Below are 27,803 nucleotides of genomic sequence, written 5' to 3'. Positions count from 1 at the left end.
AGTAAATTTAGTGGAAATGACTAAGCCAATGACAATAGAGCTTATATAACAAACGTCTGCTTGTACTTTGCGCTTGCGGGGATATACTTCCGGGTCAACGTGGAAATGAAAACACAAGCGGCTCGAATGTTGTCCAGGGGACATTTCGTTGTTGTCTGAAACAGGATGCAACCTACCAGAGGCTTCCCTCTTCGGTTAGCGGCGCGAAAGTAATATGCGAAAATGACGTCTTTTGGATGGAAAAGGAAAATAGGTGACAGTGTGAAAAAGACAGCGCTCACAAAGTTCCAAGACGTCACTGGTGTGGTCGACGGAGATGATTCGGATGAAGAACTGTATGCGACGGGCGAAATAGACTGGGTAGAGTTATCACGGATTAAAAAGAAATCGAAAGTAATGCAGCTAGAGGACAACGAAGCAAAAAGCAACAGATTAAAAATCGAGGGCGAAACACTTGCAGAATCAGAAAGGTAAAAGAGAAAGAAGATATCAACAAAACAATATATTTTGTGACTTATCATGGAGAGAGAGAAAAAAGGAGATTTTTACAGCTCCATGCATTTCTGTTAAGTTTTCAATGATGTGCTTAACATTTTATTTACCGTACCTCCCACTTATTTGGTCCTTTTCCAATCGGGATGAGCTTCTGTGTGGTGGGGGCCAAGTTATGTCAGAATAAAACCCGCATGTGTCTGGTCATGGTGCAACAATCATTTATGTCATTAATATCATGTTGATACCTTTGAAGTAGGATAATCTGCAACCATAATTACACATTTATAAAACAATGCTGGTCTGATGCTTTCATCCAAGCCAATTTCAGCCGAAAGGACGGCACCATCACGGTGATGTTTGTCTTTTCTGGGATTTTGACTCGTAATTACATCTATGTGATGACTGACATGTGATATGTCTGCCATACAATCGTTTATATTTCTCTTAAAGATTCTGGGAAGCTATCAAGAAATGGGATGAAGCCATTGAACTGACCCCATCAAAGGCTAAATTATATGAAATGAAGGCACAGGTAAATTAACAAATCTACTAATAGACTACTTAGGTGTCAACTTGTTAAAAAAATGAGATGTAATACAATCATGAATGTGACTGCAAGAATTGCCTTCTCTCACGTTTTGGTGAGGGATATCTCTAAATGTTGAAAAGCATATTTAGGTCAATGGTTGTCGAGATGTATCATGTGCAAGCTGTTCAAATCATAGAATAGTACAGTAAGATGGTTGTAGAGAGCATCGTAATTCTGTTGTTTTAGTGCTTTTTATCACAACTGGAAGTTGTGATATAGAGGTGGTTTCAACCGGTGTTTGATGTCGTCCATTTCCGTAACGACAAAAAGTCAAAAACTGCTGAACAGACTGCGTTGATATTTGATACCGATACATAGACTGGTTCCAAGGTTCCAATTCCGAAAAATGGAGCCAAACGGAGTGCCGGTTAGATAGTTTTGGAAATTTCTAACCCCCCTTTTTATCTAATTGATTTTAGGGGTCTTTCATATATTTAGTTTTGGAATGTACACCAATCCTGCATTGTGGACTGTTTTATGAGTTGTTGAACAGAAATGAGGTTTTGATGAATGTTAGAAATATGCAGGATGGCTGATTCGAAGTATAAGAGATTTCTATGGTCTTTTGGGCATCAAAAGCATTAGAAAAAACATATTTCATAGTTTAGATCCTCACTTTTGAGATGACCCTAGGCATTTGTTAAGTAAACATCCTTGAGTCAATATACAGACTTTGACATTCCAGAGATTAAGTATCCACAACCTCACATGTTACAGTCTTTCACTACAATGGTATGGCCCAAACCCATTGTTATCAATGGAGAGTGTGGACCTGTCTACAGGAAATTGGGGTGAACAGGTTAGACAATGACGTTACAAGTTGTAGGTTAGTTATCAAGGTAGCACCAGCATAGAGTCCTGAGCATCTGTCCATGTGTTCTCACAGCAAATTACAGGGAAAAAATTATTTGAGAAGTTTCTCTCCTTTAAACAGAAGTATATTACAATTTAAACCTGTCATGGATGGCGTGCTCTGAAATGATCTGAAACACAGTTATTGCCCATTAGCAACAAATCTACAGCAAGATTATGTATAGTAAAGTTCATGAACTTACACAAGGTATTAGACAAAAGATGACCATGACTTTGCTACTTTTCAACATTTATTTCATTCAGATTTCCTCAGCTTAGTGTATAATTTTGTAATCTTAATTACTGTCAACTTAGCTTTACTAACTTACTCTAACCTCATTATTCTTACACTACTGTTATACCTTATAACCACAAAATTTCAAGAGATGCATATATGATTGTCACTTAACAAACAATTTACAAATATGTCTTCTGCTTTTTCTCCATATACATATACATGTCTCTTTTCTCATAAAATGAGCTTAAAATCACAATGTGAAAAATAGTCTTTCAGCTATATGTTGCTCATTGACTTCGTGGTCTGTCTAATTCACAGTGAGTGTGGTTGTTGATAAATGCCGATAATACTAGGCGGTCATTATGTCCAAGCGCCATTGGCGGTATTTTTTAACATAATGACCATAGGTCATTATCACATCTGGAAGTTGTGATATAGGGTTAGCTTCAACCAGTGGTGGACAGTGTCCATTTTCCGTAAACGACAAAAGTCAAAATCCGCTGAACAGACTGCATTGATATTTGGTAGAGATATTCAGACTAATTCCAAGGTTCCGATTCCGAAAAATGGAGCCAAACGGAGCAGCGGTTAGATAGTTTTGGGAAATTTCTAACCCCCCTTTAACTAATTGATTTTAGGGGTCTTTCATATATGTAGTTTTGGAATGTACACAAATCCTGCATTGTGGACTATTTAATGAGTTGTTGAACAGAAATGAGGTTTTGATGAATGTTACAAATATGCAGGATGGCTGATTCAAAGTATCAGAGATTTTCATGCGCTTTTGGTAATAAAATGATAAAAAACAACATATTTAATGTTTTAGATTTCTCACATTTGTTATGACCCTTAACATTACAGACTTGATGACATAACTAGCTGCTGGACCTATTTACTGGCGCATTGATTTAAAGACAAAGATCATTTTATTTTGTAATAAGGACGTGTGATTTCGTAAAACATAGTCTATTAGCCTGGAAATGTGATTTTTGCGAATATTGCTTACCCCACTGACAAACAGTGTGGTTTGAAAATGGCTGGAATTCGCTACTTCGGGACTTTGTTTTCTGTGTGCATTTACTGACAAACTCCAAACCGGCAGCACCTACCAATTCAGTATTTCATGTACAGGTGTACCCAGAGATAGAGTAGTTTCACAATGTGCCAGTTGTGATCAAGTGCCATTGGCGCTATTTTTAGTTAGTGTCTTTGTAGGAGAGTTCAAATAGTATTGTCAACAGCTGTGTTGTTTATTTTCACATTTCATACTTCGAATGACATCTCAGTGACTGGAGGACAATAAAAAACTGTGACAAACAAATTATGTACAAGACTGGCTCTAGTTGCTGTGCTTTTCTTGGCCGTACGCAGCAGGCCACCAGTTTACACCACAATCTACGCGGCAGTCTGCAAGAACATATTGCTTAAATTTCCTCTGTTCTGATATTTATATGCTAATTAATAGTCTATGTACCAACTTAACAGCTAAAAGTTACCGGTAAAACTTAAAATGTCACAAGCCATCAAGCATAATACATTTAATAAATTTGTATATAGATCAAGGAAGCAGTACAATTGCATAGTATGCACATCTACACCATTACATATCATTTGCCCATGTAATGTCGGTTTTCCATTCATGAAAGGCTCTGATGGAGGTAGCTGAGGTCTATCCGGCTGTGAAGACTGCGGAGAAGGCTGTGCAGTTGGATCCTAAGTGGTGGGTAGCCCATCAAACATTGGGAAGGGCACTGCTCGGCCTTGGAGAAATAGGACTGGTAAGTCATGACATGCCAGGTCAGCCAACAATGAAATGCTGGCATGTTTCTACTGATGTGTTGCATATTGGTTCAAGACTTAGGCAGAAAATCACAGATGACAAACATTACAAAAACTGTGCCTCATATTTGTGCACCTAAAAAAATGCTAAGGCCATTCTTCACTGTAAAAACAATCAAGTTTTCTTAGGCGGGCCTCATAAGCTTTATGCATTATGTGAGCCAGTGCTTTTCAGTCTTGACCAATAATCTACACCCTGGTGTAGTGAATCCTTGATCTCGTTAGAATGTGATGCATTGATGGTTAAATTTTAAGCATCTCGTATTGGTGAAATTCACCTTGAAATAGCAGTCCTCACCCTTTCCCTACCATGGTTTGGCCCAAATCCATTGTCACCAATGGTGAGTGTGGACCTACTTACAGGAAGTTGGGTAAACCACAGTCCCTCCATAGAGGGACTGTGAGTCAGGTGAACTGTACTTTGTACTGTGCTCCAAGAAGGTGTGAAATATTCCTGTCAAAATAGAGAAAATATCTTCACAAACCAAAATTGTGTTTTATGCTGGTATTGACTGGAGATGTATATACAAATAAAAGTGCATGCAATTAGAAGATCAAACAGAGGAAATTTAACTATATTTTGAACTTAATTTGCAAGCAACTTGTTTGTCATACAAAGATGGGCTAGGGGATGTGTTGATGGAGTGAATATTGGGTTTTTCAAAGTCTAGAACAAGACTAATTAGAAAAAGAATAATTAAGATGTCCAAAATGGCCAAAGTTAGTTCTTGGCATACAAGACCAACTCTCAGCTTGTCGTATTAAAATGTTCAGAACAATTCCATCATTTTGCCTGCATTAATATTTAAATCTGTGATAACATAAAGCAATCTCAAAATTTCCAATTAGTTATTATGTCAGTTATTTTTATGGCACCACACCTGTGTCTACCATTGTGTTTATTCTGGTCATTCCTAGGCTATTGCTAGTTTTTGCAAAGCGTTACATCTGAACCCCACCGAAATGGAACTGTGGCAGGATGACCTGGCCTGGGCCGTGGATCTCCACAAACAGAAGAAATGGAAAGAGAAGGAAAAGCAGGAAGCTGAATCAGAGAAAGAGAACACCGGTGAAGTCAAAGACACTGTCATTATAAAACCAAAAGGTCGAGTCAAAGCAAGGTGACATCATTGAATATGACCTTCTCAAGACTACAGCAGTGTGATTCTAGGTTGTTGTGTCATCAGAACCAGTCCAACGGGACAAGAGTATTTCAATTTCAACAACGTAAGGTTCAGATCATATGAACAATATCTCCAAATTATGGGCCAAGTAACTGTAAATTGTGAACAGTTTTTCCATGCTTCTGAGATGCTGCATCTGTCGGCTACAGTTTCTGGTCTACTTCCCTGCAGCATATCGAAATACCCAGGACTCACCTTGTCAACATTGACTGTATATGACATGTGTGGGCCATTCATTGTTAGTGTTGATATTGGAATACAAAACAGGACTTGAATTAATTCAGTTGTCAACAATGACAATGCACATCACATACTGACATACCGCATGGATAAAACAAAATACTGGGTAATGCAAAATGCTGTTGGAAGTAGGCCAAGAAACTGTAGTTCGAGCTACTTTAGCTTTAAGGTTACTGCAACACCATTATTTATACTCTGTTGAAAACATTCAGACAGAAATAGAACTATACAAACAAAGAAACCATAGTCTGAGTATGAATCATGAACTTAAAGTTTTTATGGTTTGACAGTGTGGCTTTTTATCAGTCAAATTTGGCAAAATATGTCAATTTTTATGATGGACTTGAACCACTGTAGTTGAGTTGACGCAGGAGTATGTATTCTCCTGGAAATGAAAGAATGATTTGCGATTAGAATATAGAAAACATGCAATGCACCAAATTGCAAAGATATATTATACATGCAAGAGCAAAATAAAGATGGAGATTGTGTGTGCGATTGACATACAAGCTTTACTGTTTTCTGTAAGTAATCAAGAACTCAAGGGAAAGTAGTGGTGTCAAAGTAAAGCACCTCTATGAGGGCGCTGTTTACCCGCTCGATTTCAAATTTATCGGTATTTTGGCAGACTCATTACACGAGATAATCTTCACACGTAAAAAGTTCTGTTAGTAATAATTGAAGTATAGTCACAGTTTAATCTATAATGACGTAGTGTGTTATATTCATGTTTAGTTATGCGACATCAACGAAAATAAAAAAATGTAAATACACAAACTTGGTATGTCTTTTTAAAGTAGAACTCGATAACATTGTGGCATTCATGTCGATTGCACTAGTAATGATTTATTTCTCTGCTAATGGTGCACAGGAACCTGAGACGACAGATATTGCAAACGTTATTTTGTACAGTGGAGTTTGAACACCGACACAAACGGAATGTTATTTGATATTAAATTAATTGCTTGAATGAATTGAGTGTCATGCCAAATTATTAACGTGAAACATGCCACACGTTTAGGGCAGAAGGGATTAATTACTAATTATAACACATTAACGCACCAAGTACTGCATCTACAACATGCAGTAAACATTGTGGCGTACGTCTGCCCTGGCCTCCCTAGTAACATTGTTTCTCAGGCCAAGACTGTAATAACATCGGTGTAAAAACCTCCAAGATTTATCACCCCCGGTGTCGGAGGCACGCTCTGCTGCGAATTCCAGAGTGCAAAGGTTACAGATCAGATTTATATTCATGTTGTGCCTCGTGAAATGGTCACGCAGTTGTGACAGTCAGACCACAAAGCGACCACAGACGTGAAAACATCATTGCCGTGCAGTCCCCAATTCAGCAATAACCATGGCTGTAGTTATGGCGAGTTTGCAGTGGTTACCAATCAAAGTTTATGGTGACCCACCTTCACCCAGGTAAGACTCTGCTCTGTGTAGTCTATCGTCTTGTAGAATCTCCATTTTCACAGATTTCGTTGTCATAACAAAACTCGTTGATGTGGCAACTGCCGCGTACTATGGCCAGTGCATATACCTTGACTTCTTGTAGACACATAGCGGTTAAATTGTAAACAGACATATCGATTATGATAGGAGATCCAAAGCTATAGCTTTAAAATCTTTAAGATAAGAAGACTGTAAAATTTGTTTTTAAAACTCGTTTAGTTCATGACCAGTTCTTGGATTCAAGAACCACATGCTCTCTGAAGACTTTTAAAATCGAGCATTAGGGATGTTAAAACTGCAGCTAAAAATGTGGCGTTACTTTTTTAAATGCCTGAGCAAAATCTGCAACTTTTTGTATTTTCACTTTGGTTACTGCTTAAAGCTCCGTCTAATAACAGCCAGCGTGAGTTACTGTAATAGAGAAGTCGTTGTGATACAGTTAGTAAGGGCGATACAGCGTCACTTGAATCGTAGGATTACCATAGCAACTTGATAGAGCAATAGATATTTACCTTTTAAAAATCGCCATTCTATAATAGCTCTTGCGTGGAACATATATGTCACGTTTTATCACGCAAAACCTATGGACGCTTTTCTTGGTTTGAGAAAAACGAGTGTTTTATCCATTTCTGTAGTAAATGTCTCGACGTCGACTACTAGTGCAGATATTTTTTTTCTATTTTGCTAGACAAGGACACGCTGTCGCAATGCTCGGGAACTCAGTCTATCTGTTCGGTGGGAGCAGCTGCCAGGCTCAGGTGAAAATCTTTGTGCAAACATTGTCATTTTAGACAATTATGAATACCTGTGTTACCTATAAGGCAAATCCAAATATTGCCTACGAGCATACATGAATACAGGGCACCAAAATCTTGTGTGGGTGTCATTTAACGAGTGAGCTTATGATGAATTCAACATCTGCCACTTCATGAAACATCATGACATAAAATATGGGACGTATCAAAGTACACTCGTGCACGTCATAATTCCGTGATATTCAGTTTCTTTGGTGGTATAAGTGGATCAATTTTCCTTGAATCGAAATTCTACCCGACCCGCTGAACAATACCAGATTTGCTTGTGCCTAGACTTTAAACGAACGAAATGGCAATGTCGATGCCACAAAACTAGTAACGTGCTTTTGGCAAGGATCACCCATTGAAATGGAAGTAATTATCTCCGGTATTTTAAGGAAGGCGAATTATCTGTGTCATTTACAACACACCATACGAAACGTCGAACTTGGAATCGCGTTGTCGGCTGGCACTGATTTCGCCGTATCAAGAAGATGACCAGTAACGACAACAAAAATTGGCAAATCGCGTTCGCTAAAAGTAACAGTTCGTAAATCGTATAGTCGGGAGGGGAGGGGTCCTTGCCCTACTGAATCAGTAAAGTTACTGACCAGAAAGATGTCATATTGAGAAGACTAGACGTTCAATGCTATGTCTAAATATTTGACCTCGATTTGCAATAGAGCTCGGTAAAACATGATAAGTCAGTACGGTAGACGAACATCCTTGGATCATTAAATCCTATAGGTTAATATCATTACACACATTTTGTCATATCTTGTTAAAATAACAAGCTAGACTGATTAAGAGCCTTGTCAGTACACTCGAAACGGTGACACGAACAACTGTCACAACGTATTTATCCTCATAAAAGCTTTTTTATTTCACGTTCATATTTTAAGACACTGGCGGTTTGACATTTATGACTTTGAGTGGCTGTTGTCATACGTTTTTACCATTTAATCCGATACCCTATCGTCAATGATATAAATATTTCTCTCTTAAAATTAAAGAAAATAATCCACTGCCACGTAAATTAACTATCGCGAGTATATTTTCTCTGATCGAAAACCTTGAAGACTTGGCATGATTTTCAGGGAGTAAAACTCTATCGACCCTGACCTCGTCAATTTTGTGATAAATGCTGGTCGACAATTATACAGATTCGTGACGGCCATTGGCATTTGATGAACGTCGAATCATTGGTTACTTATTATCAAACACACAAAACCGAACAACGTGTTATTGAGGATATCGTGCTATGAATCCTAGATATCAGAGAGAGAGAGAGAGAGAGAGAGAGAGAGAGAGAGAGAGAGAGAGAGAGAGAGAGAGAGTTATATTTTTATCGTTTCAGAGCCAGTTTGAGGAAAGAGGGGACTCCGACTATGGTATTACGTTCTACAACGATTTCTACAGGTTAAAAAGTAAGTTTTCACTTAGCCAATAGACAAAACCACTTTTTCTTTTGCATTTTGAACATAAAATATTCTTCAAAAATCTGCGAGAACGGAAACATATTTGCGATCAATAGCTGCGGTTTCGATAATCCGGACTGCAATTGCTATTGAGAAAATGTCAATATCACTTTAATTCTGTTGAGTAATTTCGTTAGAACAAAGTAAGTTGGTTCGTGTATAGTGTGTAGTGGGAGTCAATTAGAGAACTGACGCGTTAAGCCTAAAATATCTTAGATATGTGCCAGACCAAAATATTTGTTGTACGTAGTAATAACAAACATACACCTGAACACACATTATTTTACTTTCGACCTATGTAAGCGGTATACTCAAAGTGTGGTATTCGTGTAAATGACCCAACTTTGACTCAGCGCTGAATGGCACTAGTAATATCTTGAAGGTAGTATGCTCCTTGAAATTGAAATATTTAAACGCTGGTTCAAACTTGTCGTAAGAAAACTTTAAACTATTCAGTTCCCCAGTTCAAGAATAAATATCAAGGGTCACCGTCACGGTGCTAAATTTGGTACCAGAGAAACAAATTATCAAGTTTTTACTGACTCTTGAAATTCAAAATGGCCGCCATTCCTGTTTTAATTCTACGTTCTACGGGGAGGGGGAGAGATACAATTTGGATTTTGACAAAGATAAGCTGGTGAAAATTTACTCCACGAGCTTCAAAATGAGCCCCACTCCAAGTGGTAGACTGAAAGAAAGTATTATAAAAGTTCAAGAGTCCGAATATCTGTCCCCAAGGCGCATTCTACCTTAACAACACGGTGAACGCATTCATCGTGGTAACCATATCCATCGTCGCGGGGTTGTTCATAAGAACACCAAATCTTGTAGAGGCATTTTTATAACTGAAGCTAGCAATACCCGCTGCTGGGGCGCAACGGTGAACAGTGAGGATTCGAATTTTTTAGGTGCCGGGCATGGCCTTTTGAAACTGCCTTTCTTATCGGATTATTGCGGCTTATTGGTACTCGCAGATCCAATTACTCCATTCCGACCACGAGCAAAGAGTTTGTATGATGAAATACCATACAGCTCATAGAGCGTTGGCAACATCGCTGTGAAGAATACGGAAAACAGTAAAACGTCTCCGCTTTGCATTGAAATCGAACACCCTAAGGCCAGTTTAAAATTTGAAAACGAATCTTATTCCCAACAAATTAATTGCAGTCACGTAATGATCGAATATTGAAGAATACAGAGTAATGAGCGACAAATATAACCCTGATGAACAAACCTTTGACTGACAAATTAAGTCTATGAAGTGATGTTGCAGTCATACAGAATCACGCGTATGCTGAATGCAATTTGAATAAGAAATTAATGACAATGGACTTGAATCAATGGATATTAACGAACGTAGTTGTTATAATATCTCAGTGTGTAATGAAATCAACCTGACGATCAAAATAGTCAAATACTGCAATGTCAAAAAAGATGTCTCTTTCCGAAGCCCTGCTAGCTGAATAATTACCCAGTATCTAATATGTATTCGTTTATTTGTCTTTTCTACAGTCGGCAGTCAGTTAGAATGGAAAAGACTGACACAGATAGGTGACATACCATCCAAACGAGACGATCACTCGCTCTGGTAAATGCTTTTCTTTGTAATGTCCGGAGACCATCTTAACGTCTATCCATTTCAGACTGTTTGGCAGATGACCTACACGAATACGCGAAAGCACTAGTGGCAGATACTTTAATCAAACATATTCATCAACATGTATAAACGAACTATAGTGGTCACTTCAAAAATCTTCCATGCAGCAGTTAATCAGTACTTTTCCGTTTTAATGAGTAAATCACAATCGCCTTAGCAATTCATTGGAATATTTCGTTGTACAGTATGCGAAATAATCGTCCCACAAACTTCACAAATGATAGATATTCAAAAAATTAAAAGTTGTTTTAAAACAGGACTTCGCCACCTCACACAAATTGTACCCCAATTTCTCATCCTCAGTGCCGTTGGTTCTTCACTTTATCTGTTGGGAGGTCGAGACCATCTGATGTCGGCCAGGAATTTGAAGGGAGTGTACATTTTTGATCCAGGTAAGAGGGTTTCGGTTTCGGTTACCCATGCATATAGGCCTACCATCCAGACATCTCCCACCTCATCAGTTGGAGCTAGGATAAGGAGTAGGGTTAGGGAAAGTGTCCAAAAGGTAATTATAAATGTCCAGGGGCACGTGTACTGCCCCTTTTCCTGAAAGAGAGTGTCTCAACCAAATTTGACATCCATAGCCAGAATTCAATGTGCTCTCACGTTTCTTTCTATCACTGATCTGTTCAATACATTTATGAGTAGTTACATGAAATTACATAGTTACATCTAAAATGAAAAGCCTATAGGAATACCCGTAGCACGTTGTGTTCACAAATGCTAAATGTACATTTTCACCATCTACTGGCCATATCACAAACTCTGTGAAAGTTTCGCTTCCTAGCTGTAAAACTTCTCGCTAACACCGTTCATTGGACCTGCGCATGAAGGACACGATATTTTTTCTGTTGACGGAATCGCTTAATCTTTAGATTAGACAAACCATGTGTATACAATTTCAAATAACAATGGAATCTCTATCTGCAGATACTCTGAACTGGGAGAAATGCGTAACTCGGGGACCGGAGCCGAGGGCTCTGAATAACACGGCGTCTGTGGTTGGCAATAACATCTATGTGTTTGGCGGCATCGTCAACTGTGACGCTTCCAATGCTATGTATGTGTTCAATACAGGTAAATACCGCAGCATACAGACACACAGGCAAGAATCAAATGAAAGAAACAGCCACCAGGTGTGCGTAAAGTGGAACCTCCTTGGAAAGATTAGTCTGAAAGACGTTTCGATGTATTGAGGACATTTTCACATAATATCATCGACCCTTGGTCAATGATCAGATTATGTCAATTATGTTAGGAACAACAGTATTGAAGTACTGCATCTCATTGCTTGGAATCTATATCCGCTCTAACGGTTGGGGGTACATAAACGGCGGATAGATTTTAGACGATGCATTGCCGTATCTTAGAGGTGAACAAAGAAAATAATTGTATCATTAAAAAGTGGGAAATTCAAGTCCAGAAATCGTTGTATTGGAGACGGTGTAAAGTTGACTTGGGCACAAGGGGTTAGGCAGCATAGTTTCTCTGTTCTCTTTGAAGCTGCTGCTTTTGTATTTATACAAAAGAGACCGCATTTTATTTATCTCCCTACAGATAAGCTACGATGGACTCAGATTAAAACGGAAAGTATAGCCCCACAACCAAGGTAGGTTTGGGACGGACCATTATATCTTGGGGAGGGGGTTGGTCAGGATGATGAGTCTAGTTCGCATTCCAAAATTTTGACAAATTATACTTTTTGGACTGTGCAAAGCATGCATACCACCCTGCCCCCAATGGACCTTCATGTGAATATAATTTTTTGTGAAAATAACAACTTGGCTGAAAAAAAAGGTTGTATCAATTTTGCTGTGCAAAATTTTTGAACTTTTGGACCACTCCTTTCATGATCTGATCCATTCCTTACTTTTAAAACCTTCATCGATCTGGCGTGTTCCATGTTTGCAGAATAGAAAAATATAAGACGTGGACATAAAAATTGATTTTCAGAACGCGCCTTGGAAACACATATTCGGACTCTCAAATTTTTACAATTCTTTTCTGAATATACCACTTCTGGGGGTTCATTTTAAAGCTATTGGTGTAAGAAAACTTTTCACCGGCTTAGTTTTTCGAAATTCGAAAATTTTATTTTTCTCCATAGAGTTAACACAAGGATGGCGGCCATTTTGAATTTTAAATATCGGTAAAACTTGAGTTATTTGTTTCTCTAGTACCAAAATTTGCACGGTGACCCCCGAATTTTATTCTTGATTTTGAAAGTGAATGGTTGAAAGATTGCTTAAGGAAAGTTTGAGCAAAAAGTTTAAATCTTTCACTTCCGAGGCGCATACTACCTTCAATATTATTAGCGTGAAAAGACGGATATTTATTACTTTGATATTACTTTCAGTGGCAAGTTTATTAAAATATCGACCATGCGTTCATATATGTTTTTAGACAAACAAGGTAACAGAAAATCCCAGGCTATTGATGCATTTGTGTTGCACCTAGGCGATTTCCTGTAACTTTCTATTTATTGTTCAAAAAAGCTTTCTGAAAGCTGGAGATACAATAGTTTAGGTTTCATTCGAACATTTTTACTAAAGAAAAATGCCGATATAGCTGTTTGATGCAATGTGAATTCACGCAGAGAAGCGTAAAATATCAGTTCAGATAACGACAGAAAGGGTGAATTGTTAATAGGTGATCGATTAAAATTGTGTCAACTTCAAAATGTCTTCTCGCGTAAAATAATCCTTCGAGCCGGATTCGAACCAGCGACCTAAGGATGACAGCATTGATACCTCTACAGTCCTCCGCTCTACCAACTGAGCTATCGAAGGATATGCGTTATCAGACAACCAGTATCAAAATATATATCACCCGCACAGAACAACGTGATATGGGCGTCCCGTGTGGTCGCCTGTATTTACTACACATATCATATCAATGTAGTTTGTCAGAGGGGTGTCGTTCGTATCAGTTTAATTTTCTGTCACACACAGAGATCTTTATCAACTGTGGCAGGTTTAATATTATGCAAATCACGTTCGCTATATTTAGAAATCATGAATGAATTACAAGCGAATCGCATCTGTACAGATTTAACTCTAAAACTACTAGCAAAATATTTGCGGGCTTCCCGTGACGGTTTTTCTAGCATATGTCAGTGGGCTTGAATAGATAAAAATATGTTAGATTCTTTGCACGTACTGACTCTATTAAAAATTAATCGACCCATAAATCCATCAAGTGAATAATCAGTCTCGTTCTGCATTGTTGAACAGATGTGATCATGCAGCAGCGGTGGTCCAACAACAAATTTACATATTTGGCGGGAGCGGGGCTGAAGATATTTGCTTCAACGACTTGCATGTATTTGATACAGGTAAGAAAATAAAAACAAGGCAATTAAAGTATTTTAATCTGTAAGCTTAATTATATATGCTACATAATGAGGTGGAATTGATAAAGAAATTAAGTAAAACAGATATTAATAAAAGTCTGGTTCTTAAAGCCTGAAATTTTTAGGAGTCACCGCTCGGCTTATTTCATGATATCCGCACTCTGTAGTAAACGACAATGTTGTCGGCATTGCAAATATCGTGTGATAAACTGTGCCATATGTGTTTCAGAGACTTGTACCTGGTGGGCACCTACGTTGGAGGGAAGAGCGCCCGCAGCGAGGGGATGTCATTCTTTTTGCAGTCATAGAGACAAGGCAAGTGGATCATCGCAGCCAAGAAACTATAATTGCCAGCTGAAAGTATAGTCACACTTTGCTAGTTGTCCTGACCAGACCCTTCCCCCCCCCCGCCTTCATAGAACACTAATGACATTGCTGAATGTACAATTATAAAAACTTCATATTATTATCTATATGTACCCACAGAGATTTTAACTCGTCGTATTGTATTGCTTACGTCCCGTATGTTTGAGTCAATGGTCTTCATGACGCCTTTTTTAGTAGAATCCCTCCATTATTATAGACAGTAGTGACATTGCTCTTTTTTTCAGTCACTTTATGTAATTTAAAAAAAAAAAATTAAAACTTTGTTTTTCTGAGCACATTTTTAAAAGTTTGTATTGTCTTCAAGTTCCGTGTATGACAACGTCCGCTGAAGTCATCGTTGATAAACCAATTCAATCAATCAATCAATAATCACCAGTCACAGTCACATGCCCAATATATCAAACGCAAGAAATCCCCACTTCATTGAAGTAACCGTAAATCAATCAATCACAATTCAAAACAATCGAACATTCTTTTTTGAACCGTAACAATAGCCTATGATAGTTACTGTCGATTTTCTGATCAGTCTTTTCCACAATCTTCTTTGCAGGATATTTACATATTTGGTGGCTTAGATGATTCAGTAAACGGCCAGCACAGTACTTTCGGGGATATTTGTAAGCTGAGTTTAGGTAAATAATGTCATCTAGCCATTCTAGGCATGTATTTCCTTGGTTTGCTCATGTAAGCTTCATAAGGCGACGCTGAGCTGCCTCGTGCTGTTGGTATTCAAACCCTGACACTCTTTTTTCAATGAAGCAATCTTACAGTCGTGGTTGTAGTGATGTTTGATCATCGTACTGACATTGAACTATAGTGCCAAAACTGCGAACACAATCCTTTGGTATTGAAATAAAAAAAATAGCAAAATCATTTACCTTCAAATAAGTTGATGAATGACTCGACGTTCAAGAAACCCCACCACAACTTCTGTCGTGACGCTTTGTTGCGTTCATGCAGCCTACATGCACATGAACTTGAAATATCTGCGGTTTTGTTATGACTTTCAGGCTTGATGAAGTGGAAGCATCCGCTACATACGGGTCCTGCACCGAGCAGACGATATGGTCACACAGCGTTTATTTTTCACAGTCGAGTAAGGGTCTTTAAATTCTCTTGCATTTGGAGACACAAAAACTTTACCATCTGGTCAAAGTCAACAAGTGGGGGATCTGGTACATGCCGTGTGCAGAGAAACCTAATAGAGCAATCGAGAGAGAGAGAGAGAGAGAGAGAGAGAGAGAGAGAGAGAGAGAGAGAGAGAGAGAGAGAGGGAGAGGGAGAGAGAGAGAGAGAGAGAGAGAGAGAGAGCACTAAAAGCACTAAAAATTCTGATTTGTGAAAAAGGTAATTTAAATTTCAATTGAGTTTTTAGTTACTTTATAGTGTCATTTCACTTTTTTGCAGTTGTTTGTAATCGGTGGACTCGACGAAAACGGATATTACAGCAACGACGTTAAAATTGCTAAACTTATCAATCCATCCGAAAGAAAGAAAAGTAAGACATCTGCGCCCTCTTTTTGTTCCATGATCGGGGTGGGAGAGGGGTGATGAAATGGAAGGGTCAATAATCAACAGCTTTAGTGGGAAAGTGTTACCATAGCGCTACATAAACTCATATGTTGTAGTCACACTGTATGAGATCGTACTATACTCAGCCAGCTAGTCGTGATCTACGAGAAGATACGTCACATTTGGGTAAAATAATTATTTTGCTGAGGTCAACTCTATCAGGCTTTTCGCGCTCGACTATCTTCATGTGTGATCTACACTCATCTATCACAGCGTAAAGTCTGTTGTTTTGACTTTTCTTCAACCCGTGCAAGTAGATATTCTGGGGTTTGTACTTGTCATGAAATGAAATGCTGTGTGACCGGTGACCGAAATTCAATGAGTGTCGAGTTATGAAATATAAACAAAGCGCAGGGAATAATACTTTTATAACATCTTCATTACAAGAAGGACACAAAAAAGTATTGTTTATATACAACAGTGTTCATGATAGCCGATGGCACACCTGCGAAAAAGGTGCACGCCACGTCCGACAGGCTGAGTTGGAGTTTAAGGCTTGCCGAGAATGACCCTTTGTTGCGGACAAACCCTCTATTGCGGACAGCGCCACCTGTGTTGAGAGAAAGTGACAGACGAGCGATGGGAATATGGCCAGGTGAGAAGTTTCGATCACCTCACTTGTCGATACCAAAATAATCGAGATCAGTAATTTGGGTTTTCTTTGTTTGCAAATCCCCAAGTCTGACACTTTGATACCATGGCAATGTTTCCATTTTCACATAGCATTAGGTTGTTTCCATGGAAATCAATTAGTATGGGGTAGTTGAGAAACCGCAACTTAAGTCTACTGCAGGATATGTCGTCTCGTTTGTTGATGTACAAATAAGAAATTTTGAGTCAGTTGTTGCAGATGAAATGCTCTCTGGCCATTTTATGTGTTCAAGAATATAGAATGAGTGACTCGTTAAAAAGGCTCACTCCAGTGGTCTGACTATTTAATTAAGATAACGTCACACATATTTATTATAATCACCTACAGTGCCCGTACGCGTATTTTCTCACTTTCAGAGCAAAGTTCAATTTCAAGATTGTCGTTAAGCCTGACACAGCCAGCGCGAGGTCTAACAGTTCAGAGTCAACCGTGAGTAATGTTACTTGGGCTACGGTAATTTTTGTTGGCTAACTTTTCAATAGTGAACAACATAGTAAAAACATACAATAGTTTGACAATATCAAATTATTCAAATTTGTAATAAACATTTTTTTTCCAATAGCTTTTATACTGTAAGAATATATTCATGACGAATTTTAGCGTTTATCATTTGATTCCATTGCTGTAACAGATATCAACAACCATTCTATCGACAACAAAGTCCTAGCACCAGTAGTTTACCACCTGTCATCGGAGTATCCCAATCAACACCCCCACCTCAACACCAACAACAACAAAGACAACAGAAGCATCGACAACCTCTGCAGCAGCAACAGCAACAAGAACAACAACAACAACAACTGCAGCAACAGCAGCAGCAGCAACATCAACAACCACTAAAGCAACAACAACAACCAAAGAAGCAGCAAAAGCAACAACACCAGCAGCAGCAGCAACAGCAACAACAACAAAAACAACCATTGAAGCAGAAAGAACAACAACAACAACAACAACAACAACAACAACAACAACAACGACCAATGAAGCAGAAAGAACAACCACTGCAGCAACGACCGCCATCATCACCACCACCACCACCACCACAAGAACAACAACAACAAGAACGAGAACAAAAACAAGAAAAACAACAACAACGACCAATGAAGCAGAAAGAACAACCACTGCAGCAACGACCGCCATCATCACCACCACCACCACCACCACAAGAACAACAACAACAAGAACGAGAACAAAAACAAGAAAAACAACAACAACTACAACAACAACTACAGCCACAACATCAAGAAGATCAACAACAACAACAACAACAACAACAACAAACACCAAGAACAACAATCACTGCAGGAACAGGAACAACAAATGGTAATAAACGTGTATCAAAACCAAATGAACATACCTATAGCTATACACATAAAATATGTAGACACATACATAACTACATACATACATACATACATACATACATACATACATACATACATACATACATACATACATACATACATACATACATACATACATACATACATACATACATACATACAGGCAATTCTTGGTAACCATGGAGATATAAATAGAATTGATTATGGCTTTTCCTTGTGGAATCACATAATGCGTCCATCAATTGAGTATGCTGGGGAACTACTCGTTCTCAGCACAACAGACTTAGAAAGTCTTGAGCGAATGCAACGCTTGGTTGGCAAATTTATTTTAAAGGCCTGCAGACACACTGCTAATGAAGCAGTACTTGGTGACCTTGGCTGGAATACAATGAGAAGTAAACTAAATATCATGAAACTGAAATATTACAAAAGATTACATGATATGGTCAACTCCAGATGGACCAAACAAATTTTTAATCACATGTGTTTAATTAATTCACAGGCAGGGCAGAATGAGAAGTTGTGTTGGAACTGGCCAAAATCTGTCAGCGATATACAAATGAATTTAAATATCACAACTATCCACAACCTCACAGACAAAAACATTAAAGAAATCATTTTAGATGATGATGAAAAGTCATGGAGAGACAACACAACCAAAAAATCCACCTTAGCTCATTACCAAAAATTTAAAAAGAAATTAAAATGTGAATCATATTTGAAAACTATGAATGAATTTAAAGGTGCCCAATTAAAGTTCAAAGCAAGGTCATGTACTCTGGGGTTAAAATATGAAACGAGACGATGGGAAAATGGAGAGGATGATTATACCTGTCCATGTTGTGGTAAAGAAGATGAGACATTAGATCACTTCTTGTTTAAATGTCAACACTTCTCAACTGAAAGAAATAAATTAATGGCTAAGACAGAAGAAATTCTCTTGAATGACAAAGAAATGAATTTATATAAAGATTTCATTGAAAGAAAAGGGTTGATTTGTTTGTATTTAGGAGACTCAACTGAAAACTACAACCCTGAATTAAGCTACAAAATTGATATTATTTTTAAACAATTCTTAGTCGAAGCTGTAGACAACAGAAGGAATTTTTTGAACTAGCTGTTAGCATTCTAGTTTTTATTATTATTGTTGCTGTGTTGTTTTTTTTTGGTTTTTTCTTTCTTCTTCTCTCTGTACTTGAAATTTATTTTTCATCAGTGTTTTGCAGCTCCTAATGTTTTATTTAGTGAGCCCCTGATCTAAAAGGGATGCAACAAATAAATAAATAAATACATACATACATACATACATACATACATACATACATACATACATACATACATACATACATACATACATACATACATACATACATACATACATACATACATACATACATACATACATACATACATACATATTGTACACTTGTAAGCTTAAAATGCTGTAAATTAAGTTATTCGATCTGTGTATACTTTATCGCTGGCATCCGTCATCAACTTTTTTTGTTTCAGGTTACTAAAGATGTGTTGGAAGCGAAGAGGAATGCTTTTCAACACATCAACACAGCATTCCAGATTCTACACGATCACTACAGAGAAATACACAGGTACATCTTTTCAATCATAGCATCTTTAGCAGTTTGACATTACATAACTATGCATCACAAACCGTACAGATCGCACTTGAAATAAATCTGGCAAATTATTACTCTTCTACCATTTGAAACTTTCCCGTGAAAAGTTTCTCTCTCTGGGCCAATTTAAGGCACACACTTACCAAATTCTATCATGGTATTAAGTCAATGGATTATGACTGCCACATTTAAATGCAGAAAACTTGAGGTTATGATAAAACCATGGGCATACTAGACTGCCTGTTTTTCTCTTTCATTTCAGTGAACGGCTACGTCTGATGAGAGAAAGAACGGTTTTAAACCATGAACGTGAAAAGTACATGGAAGAAAAGGTAAGAACAGAGAACAAGGGGAACGAAACATACAAATCGGAAGTCCCACATTGATGTATTCTTGGGCCATTTTTATACTCCTCGACATCGACAGAAGTTGCGAAAAACCAAGGCGCAGATGCAATGATGTCGCCTATACGCTTCGAATGTCCTTGGTGGTTCCAACTGCGTAATTAAGATTTGATAAACCAATTTTGGATATTTAGTCCTTAAAATCGGGGTCAAAACAGAGCGACCGTCGGGAATTCTAACTCTACCAGCCACTTCAGCCTCAGGAAGGTCAGAGAATGATATTTCAGCACTCATAAGTCTTATTTGCTTTCATCATTCAATTGGTATAATACTTGGTTGGACATTTTCCTGTGACGGTGCATTTTAAACGTTCTGCTATGCTGTCTGGCAGTTCGTACAAATGTAATCGTAAGGCTCCGAACAAGCACAAATCTCACACAAAAATAAATGATTGTTGAATTTTACTTTTCAATTAAAAGATGAAATAAATATAACAACTATAGAACTCTTATTAAGTCTGCAAAGGAAAGTCTAGATGATCGAATTTGATCTTTCTCCCGCCAGCTTGATCAGACGCAGCAAATAAACCAGGATAAAGAGAAGATTCTATCCGAAAAATCTGAAGAAGAGAAAAATGAACTCGCCAAAGAACGGGTAAGGCAGAACAGGGCGAGACTTGACATGATAAATGTATGTGTGCCGTTAAAGCCATCATTTTGCATAATTTTTATTGTTTCAGAAAGAATGCACGCCTCGGAGACACACTCAATTTTTTACGATCCTTTTCTGATCTACCGCCAGTGTCAGGAGATTTTAAGCTAGCTCTTCTTATCACCCTAAAATTGTACACAGGGATGGCGGCAGTTTTGAATCTTAACTGCCGATAAATGTTAGGTACCAAGATTTTCACGTGACCCCAAATCTATTCTTGATTTCGAAGAATATGATTGAAAGTTTCTTTTTTAGGAAAATTTGAGCCAAAGTTTGAGTATTTCACTTTCGAAGCACGTAACACTACCTCGATGATTTCGTTGATAACTTTGCTTTTTGATTACATGCTAGTCCCTCATTCGACATTATACAGAACAGACAAAAGATCAGTCTGCGCACCTTTCCGCGCCTGCTTCTGTTTTGGGATGTTTAGATAGGTTTGTGAAACATCCCCACTTTCATTTCACCGTCGTCTCATCTGTTTTACGTCATGGCAAACAGGCTCAGCTGGAAGTTGAATATCAGAAGTTACTGACCGAGCAAAGTCGGCTGCAAGAAACCGGCGAAGACATCGACATTTCAACACTGACCAGCGCCCTCTCAGACACTCCGGCAAGGGAACCTGTCGAGGCGTAAAATTCATCGTTTGCCTCAATTTTACCACACCAGAACCAGAGAGTCTCACGGACGATTTGCTCTATCCGGGCACAGAGACTGTAGCTGTGACCACCTTCCCCTGGACTGCCGGCTGTAGAATGACCTTAATGTACAAACAAAAGTTGTTTCCTACACTATAAAGCAAAGTATCAGGGCCAAGAATTCCAAAAATACGCACCTATAAACCTACAGGATTGGTCGGCTACACAATCTAGAGCTCTGTCTTCACACTCTCATATCGATATAATATGTACATAGTTTGTAAATAACCACTGAAAGTAGTTAAACGATGAAAACTTTACTGTAATTCGTTTTATTGCAAATATTCCTTCTTCAAGAAGACTGGTTAGAAAGTTATTTTTGATAATGATCATAGGACAATTGAATTCACTTTGGTATTGTTGTCTTTAATAGATAGAAAGTTGATGCTTCTTGTAATATCAGTAGTTTTATAAAGTTTTTGTTTTATCAAGGGAAAGCATCTCATAAAATTCCATTTTTCTTCCCAAAATCATTTATTATTACTGTGTGTATTATCTGCGAAAGATGATTTGAATCCTTCTTGAAGATATGCCTATAATGCCTAATATTTAAGTCACACTTTTTCAACATGGAAGTGAAATTTTTTTTTTGAAAAATTAGTCTTTCCTGGGAATTATGGCTGTCTTCAGACATCAACACATGCAAATAATAATAATAAAATTTCATGAATTTATAATCGCAAAAAAAACCCAGAAAAGTTGACAAGCATCGTCGTCGTCATTTAAGTGTGTTGTTATTCAATACATTCTGCAAGAAAATAAAATGTGTTTCTCCTCAATAATAGTACTTCTCAGATGTTAGATGTTTGTATGTTGTATTTATAATTCCATTAAATTCACAACCATGTATTTGGTCTTTTAACGATTGTGCTGAGTGGCATGCAGAACATCATTTCATTTTGAAGCACTTGAATCCCCGTTCTGTAAAAATAGTTTCATGATGTATCTTCTATCACCTGCAGTTTTTTGAAATTGGTATGGTTTAGGAACAAATTCAGTGATATTTATTTACCAATGCCAAGAGAGAGAAGAAGCAAAAACTTTAAAAACATTATAATCCTTACAGATTCATTTTGACTCTGCATCTAATAACATTCTGTATCATCTATTCTCTCTCTTCCCCTCCCCTGCACACAGACTAACTACTTCATTTCATTACGTAAATCTTGAAATAAAGGAATTATTAAACATGGGGCAATACTTTGGTACCAAACCAATTCTTGTACCGTCATCACTAAACATACTGATTGCACAAACAATGACAGCTGATATGGTCATTTTTGCTCACGTGTAAACACACGTGAGCATATGTCGCAGCGATGTCTGTCTGTCTGTGTGTCTGTGTGTGTGTGTCTGTCTGTCTGTCTGTCTGTCTGTCTGTCTGTCTGTCTGTGTGCTCAATATCTCAAAAACGGCTCATCAGATCAGAATCAAATCTGGTACATAGATTCAGTTTGCAAATGGCAAGAACTGATTAGTTTTTGGTGGGTGTGGCTTGCTTACTTTTTGCTCATTTGCATAATTAATGATTTTAGAAAAACCGGCTATACATTGAGAACGACTGCACACAATTTGATGAGATTTGCTACAAATGTTGATCACATCAAGATATATCAGCTGTGCAAGTTATTAAGGGGTGACGTGAAAGATAATTACTAATTTGCATATTTAATGAAATCTACTAATTAGGCATATATATCTGAATTTACTCGATCAAACTTGCCGAAACTTGGTATGCATATTGAGGATACTATGATTTAACATTACTGAAAGTCAATAAGCATTTTTACTACATCCAAATCCTAATTTGCATATTTAATGACCTTTTGAAATTAAGGATATATATTTGAATTTACATGACCAAAATTGATGAAACTTGCTATGTACATTAAAGATACTATGATAGAACATTATTAAATGTCATTAAGCATTTTTACTTCAGCCAATTCCTAATTTGCATATTTTATGAACTTTCCTAATTAGGGGTATTTATCTGAATTGACGAGACCACAGTTGACGAAACTGGCTATGTACATTAAAGATACTATGATAGAACATTATTGAAAGTCATTAAGCATTTGAACATTAGCCAATTCCTTATTTGCATATTTAATGAACTTTCATAATTTGGGATATTTATCTGTATTGACTAGACCAAAGTTGACGAAACTTGCTATGTACATAAATATACTATGATACGACGTTACTGAAAGTCATTAAGCATTTTTACTTCATCCAGCTCCTAATTTGCATATTTAATGAATTTTTGAAATTAGGGATATATATTTGAATTTACATGACCAAAATTGATGAAACTTGCTATGTACATTAAAGATACTATTATGTAGGCTAACATTATTGAAAGGCATTAAGCATTTTTGCTTCAGCCAATTCCTAATTTGTGTATTTAATGAACTTTCCTAATTAGGGATATATACTTGGATTTATTTGATCAAAGTTGGCATAACATGCTATGTACATTGATGATTATACCAGGTTATACCAATATTGGAAGTCATTTCGCACTTAAGTTTTCATGTCAGCTAATTATAGTTTGCATATCTAATGAGCTTTCAAAGTTTGGAATATTTAGTTTGAAGGACTTGACAAGAGGCAATTACACTAAAGAGTTGATACAGTGACAGCAGTCAAAGAAATTAATTATTTCTATTTTAGGTAATTGCGTATTTGAATACTTAATGACCTATAGAGTTAATCTATGGTGAATATTGTTCATTATGTTGATCATAATACTTTCAATGAAGTTGCAAACATGTGGCAAAGGTTCAAATTTACACATGACTGCAATATATAATGAAACACGTGAGCATTTACAGTTCATATCTGGTTGTCCTATAGATCAAGTTTCGCCAGGTTGTCTGATCAGTTTCCCATACCACGTCATGATCAATGACAATCTGGACTATAATAATTGTCACTGACATCAGTTCGCTTCAATGGCATACAACAGATTTCAGGTACAGTATCTGTAACTTTCGATGCTTTTATTGAATAATGTGTGGTGTCGGTTTTGACACCTGCATAAGAAATTACAGAGCTGCTATAAATGAATGTCAATAAACAGATTTCGCTGTGTATGGTAAAAACATGATTTGGTTTATTGAATTTTCTAATCTGTACAGAAAAACAACTGAAAGTTGTCAAAAGAAATAATTTGACACAATAATCAGAAACAGTAAAGCCCAGTTGCTTCACTTTATTGGAGTAAATAGTACACACATAGTCTATAAATATACTATTCAAAGCTTCTAGGTGGTTTTTGCTTCCCGGCATGAGCGTGAGTGGCCTTTTTCTACCCTTCTGAAAATGTCAGTTTACATCATTGATCATCCACGAGTTTAATACCTTCAAGAGGTGTTGACATGGTAACCAACAGATCACATTGGTGTAGCCACCCAGAATGCTTTGCAGTGTGAACATCCAAGAAATTATATCACTGATATTTTGACGACTAAATGAATATTTTAAGGTGTCAAAAGAAATTACAATACATTGAATGCACCCTGTCAACAATAATCTGTGTATTTGATTTCAATGAATGACTCGCCACTTTATTTTTATTGACAGCATTCACTATTGTCGATCAAGCAGATTGAAATTGATCACATGATCCTGTCATTAATATGTATAACATTAACATTTTCCAGTTTTTTTCAAGACATTCAGAAATTATGCATACAAGATTGCTATTGGTGACAACCTTACAATCCAAAATAGTGCTATTTCAGTAATATATTAAAGTCACAATTTCTGCTCACAGATGTCTGGGAAAGTTTTTAATTCCTATTGTCATTTCCATAATGCCATTCTTATGTCATGGTAATACAACAATGAGACCAATAGCCATAAACTTCATTTAAATCACAGTCCCTCTTCAAATTCCACACTGAATGAGTGATATTAAGCATATTTCTTTGAGTCAATGCAATGGACATATTGGAGACATACACCCAATGCTTATGATGCCCTGGATGTGGTACATGGGAGAGAACTGAAAGTTACAATATAGACAGTAGAGAAATTGTGTACGGTTACAACAACAGTATATTTACATTTTACAGTGGTTTTCACTCACTGAGACTGAATGACGTGGAAGCAATACATTATTTATGTATGCAAATATTGCAAATGCTCACAATCATATCCCCTGAAAAATTACAAATCAATTAGATCGCAAGACAAATCATATGGCCATGAAGAAACATGGTTTGGTGTGCCAACACAGCATCCATGATATACATTTGCTCTGCTCAATCATTACAGCATTACTTTATTACAATAATAATGTTTCCAAATAAATAATTGCACAATAAGATCACAATATTTTCCTTGCACTTAAAAGCCATACTGACGTTCTTTCTACATCTGACATTTCACTCTTCATATGGTAATTTTTTTAAAATCCTGTGACGGCTACATTCATCTAAAAATTTACAGCTCATAAATACTTTCTGTTTGAATTTATTCTGATTTAATTTGATGTTTACTTGTTTGTGAGTCTGTGCAGATTCAAACATTTACACACATTCAAAAGCTAGAAGCGAAAGAAAGGCATAAAAAATTTGTTACAAAAGAATATTCAGACACTGTCTGATTTCGAGATATGTAAAAGACTGTAAAAAAATTGTGTGGCACAGTAACAGTATGGTAATAGCCAGATACACACTATGAAAATTTCAGATTGAATAGTGTCAACCCTTACACCCCTGTTTTTCTGAATACAGGCTACCCACAATGTTGGCCCACTGGGGATGAACCAATGTCTGGTGGTGAAAGGGTTAAACCTTTTCACCTCCACCTATCATGAGTCTAACAATATCACATAAAATGACAGAGTTGTCACCCCCACCTTCCAAATGGATGAATCCAACGACATAATAGAAAATGAGTTATACCGAAATACACTGGACATAGAGTTGAATTCTTAAAAGCAATCTTTGGTACTTGTACCCTACATAAGACATATGTTGGCATGACCGTGATCGTTTTCTATGGAAAACGTGGTACCATGTACAGAAATACAAAGTAAAGACATTAATTAATACTAGTGTAATGTACAGGCAAATTGAGTATTTGCAGAATTATATTTTATTAATACATGTATTTCAGTAGGCATGAAAATATCTCTGTTCAATAAAAATACATTTACTCTAGAGGAAAAAGAAATGTGAAAGTAAACAAAAGCACTTCAAAATCCCAACAATTGAGAAAATTTGACAGCAAAAAGATTTCAAACAAAATCACACCAATGGAAAAGAAGTATACAGATTGTGGTTAAAACTCAATTTCATAAAATTGAAACAGAGTTCTAGTAAAAAAGATTAAGAGTTTTGTGATGTGTTGTAGAAATAAAATTATGTAGCATCATGTATCTTCGTTGCAATCCTACTGTTTGTCATTGTACAACTTTGTGAGACATTAATCTTGCAAATGAAAGCTGCCTTATCTAACCAATAAATGCTAGCTGTCTTACAGTGGCATTGTCTTTTTTTGTAACATTTCTTAAACATTGCATTTTGATGTCAAATCTATTAATAAATCCTGTTCACTGTATGAGACAAAGACTGTTTCCATTTTTGAGTGGAAACACTTCAAAGGTGTGTTGTTTGCGATTACTCATTGTTACTATTCTAGGGAGTCGAGAGAAACTAGGCATGTGTTACTACACTACCTTCATTGTGGTAAGATCCTGTCTGTACTCCCTAAGTCAGGTATAAAGAGTGCTACTGATGACTCTGCAATCTCACGAAGTGACAATGCAGTGGGCCATCAAAATGCAACTTCTGTGAAAGCGTCATTTGTTTTAGATTGATTTTATGAGATAAACATATAAGTGCAACATAAAATGTATCATAGTACTCTTGGTACTAAATTGACATGTTCAGCATATGTTACGAGAGACAATGCCATTTCAATTATCGAACCTTTTTCAGTGATTGCATGGCCCATTTTGATATCTCATGGCCAGAATAATTGCCCTATTGAGATCACAGCTTTCATTGCCAATGTCTAGAATGTAAATACATTGTCATAAAATTTATCATGAAAACTTGCCGATCAATTTTATTTCTATTCTCTGTAATATATTCTGTAATGCAAATACAAAGGTTTATACTGACACTCAATTGTAATTCTGAAAAGATGATTACAGATTAATTGTATAATTTTTGCAATATAATATTTGGAGCTCTTCTGGATAAAAGATTTGATTCTTTAAAAAGTTGTAAAAGACCATTTTATAATCGTAAATATGTGAATTTACTAA

At 36.9% G+C, this 27,803-nt stretch overlaps 2 protein-coding genes and 1 non-coding gene across 3 annotated transcripts; 2 read left to right on the top strand and 1 right to left on the bottom strand.

Moving 5' to 3' along the window:
* The first annotated feature begins 50 nt into the window (after positions 1 to 50).
* Positions 51 to 6,188, top strand: LOC139138389 (tetratricopeptide repeat protein 33-like). Its single transcript, XM_070706753.1, has 4 exons — positions 51 to 470; positions 946 to 1,027; positions 3,821 to 3,952; positions 4,932 to 6,188. The coding sequence occupies exons 1-4, from the start codon at positions 223 to 225 to the stop codon at positions 5,136 to 5,138; spliced, it is 669 nt and encodes a 222-aa protein (XP_070562854.1). The 5' UTR covers positions 51 to 222; the 3' UTR covers positions 5,139 to 6,188.
* Positions 6,189 to 6,680: 492 nt separating this feature from the next.
* On the top strand, positions 6,681 to 20,070 carry LOC139138387 (uncharacterized). Its single transcript, XM_070706750.1, has 17 exons — positions 6,681 to 6,865; positions 7,584 to 7,653; positions 9,047 to 9,116; positions 10,680 to 10,755; positions 11,128 to 11,216; positions 11,755 to 11,901; positions 12,382 to 12,433; positions 14,058 to 14,158; positions 14,406 to 14,491; positions 15,114 to 15,195; positions 15,574 to 15,659; positions 15,971 to 16,061; positions 16,557 to 16,730; positions 17,144 to 17,216; positions 17,419 to 18,110; positions 19,643 to 19,737; positions 20,027 to 20,070. The coding sequence occupies exons 1-16, from the start codon at positions 6,798 to 6,800 to the stop codon at positions 19,648 to 19,650; spliced, it is 1,965 nt and encodes a 654-aa protein (XP_070562851.1). The 5' UTR covers positions 6,681 to 6,797; the 3' UTR covers positions 19,651 to 19,737; positions 20,027 to 20,070.
* On the bottom strand, positions 13,525 to 13,613 carry Trnay-gua (transfer RNA tyrosine (anticodon GUA)). The gene is given in 2 exon segments: positions 13,525 to 13,560; positions 13,577 to 13,613. It is a non-coding gene; the product is annotated as a tRNA-Tyr (tRNA).
* Positions 20,071 to 27,803: the final 7,733 nt, after the last annotated feature.

Source organism: Ptychodera flava, chromosome 8, assembly GCF_041260155.1.
Source record: "Ptychodera flava strain L36383 chromosome 8, AS_Pfla_20210202, whole genome shotgun sequence".
NCBI lineage: Eukaryota > Metazoa > Hemichordata > Enteropneusta > Ptychoderidae > Ptychodera > Ptychodera flava.
This window is presented reverse-complemented; position numbering and strand designations above follow the sequence as displayed.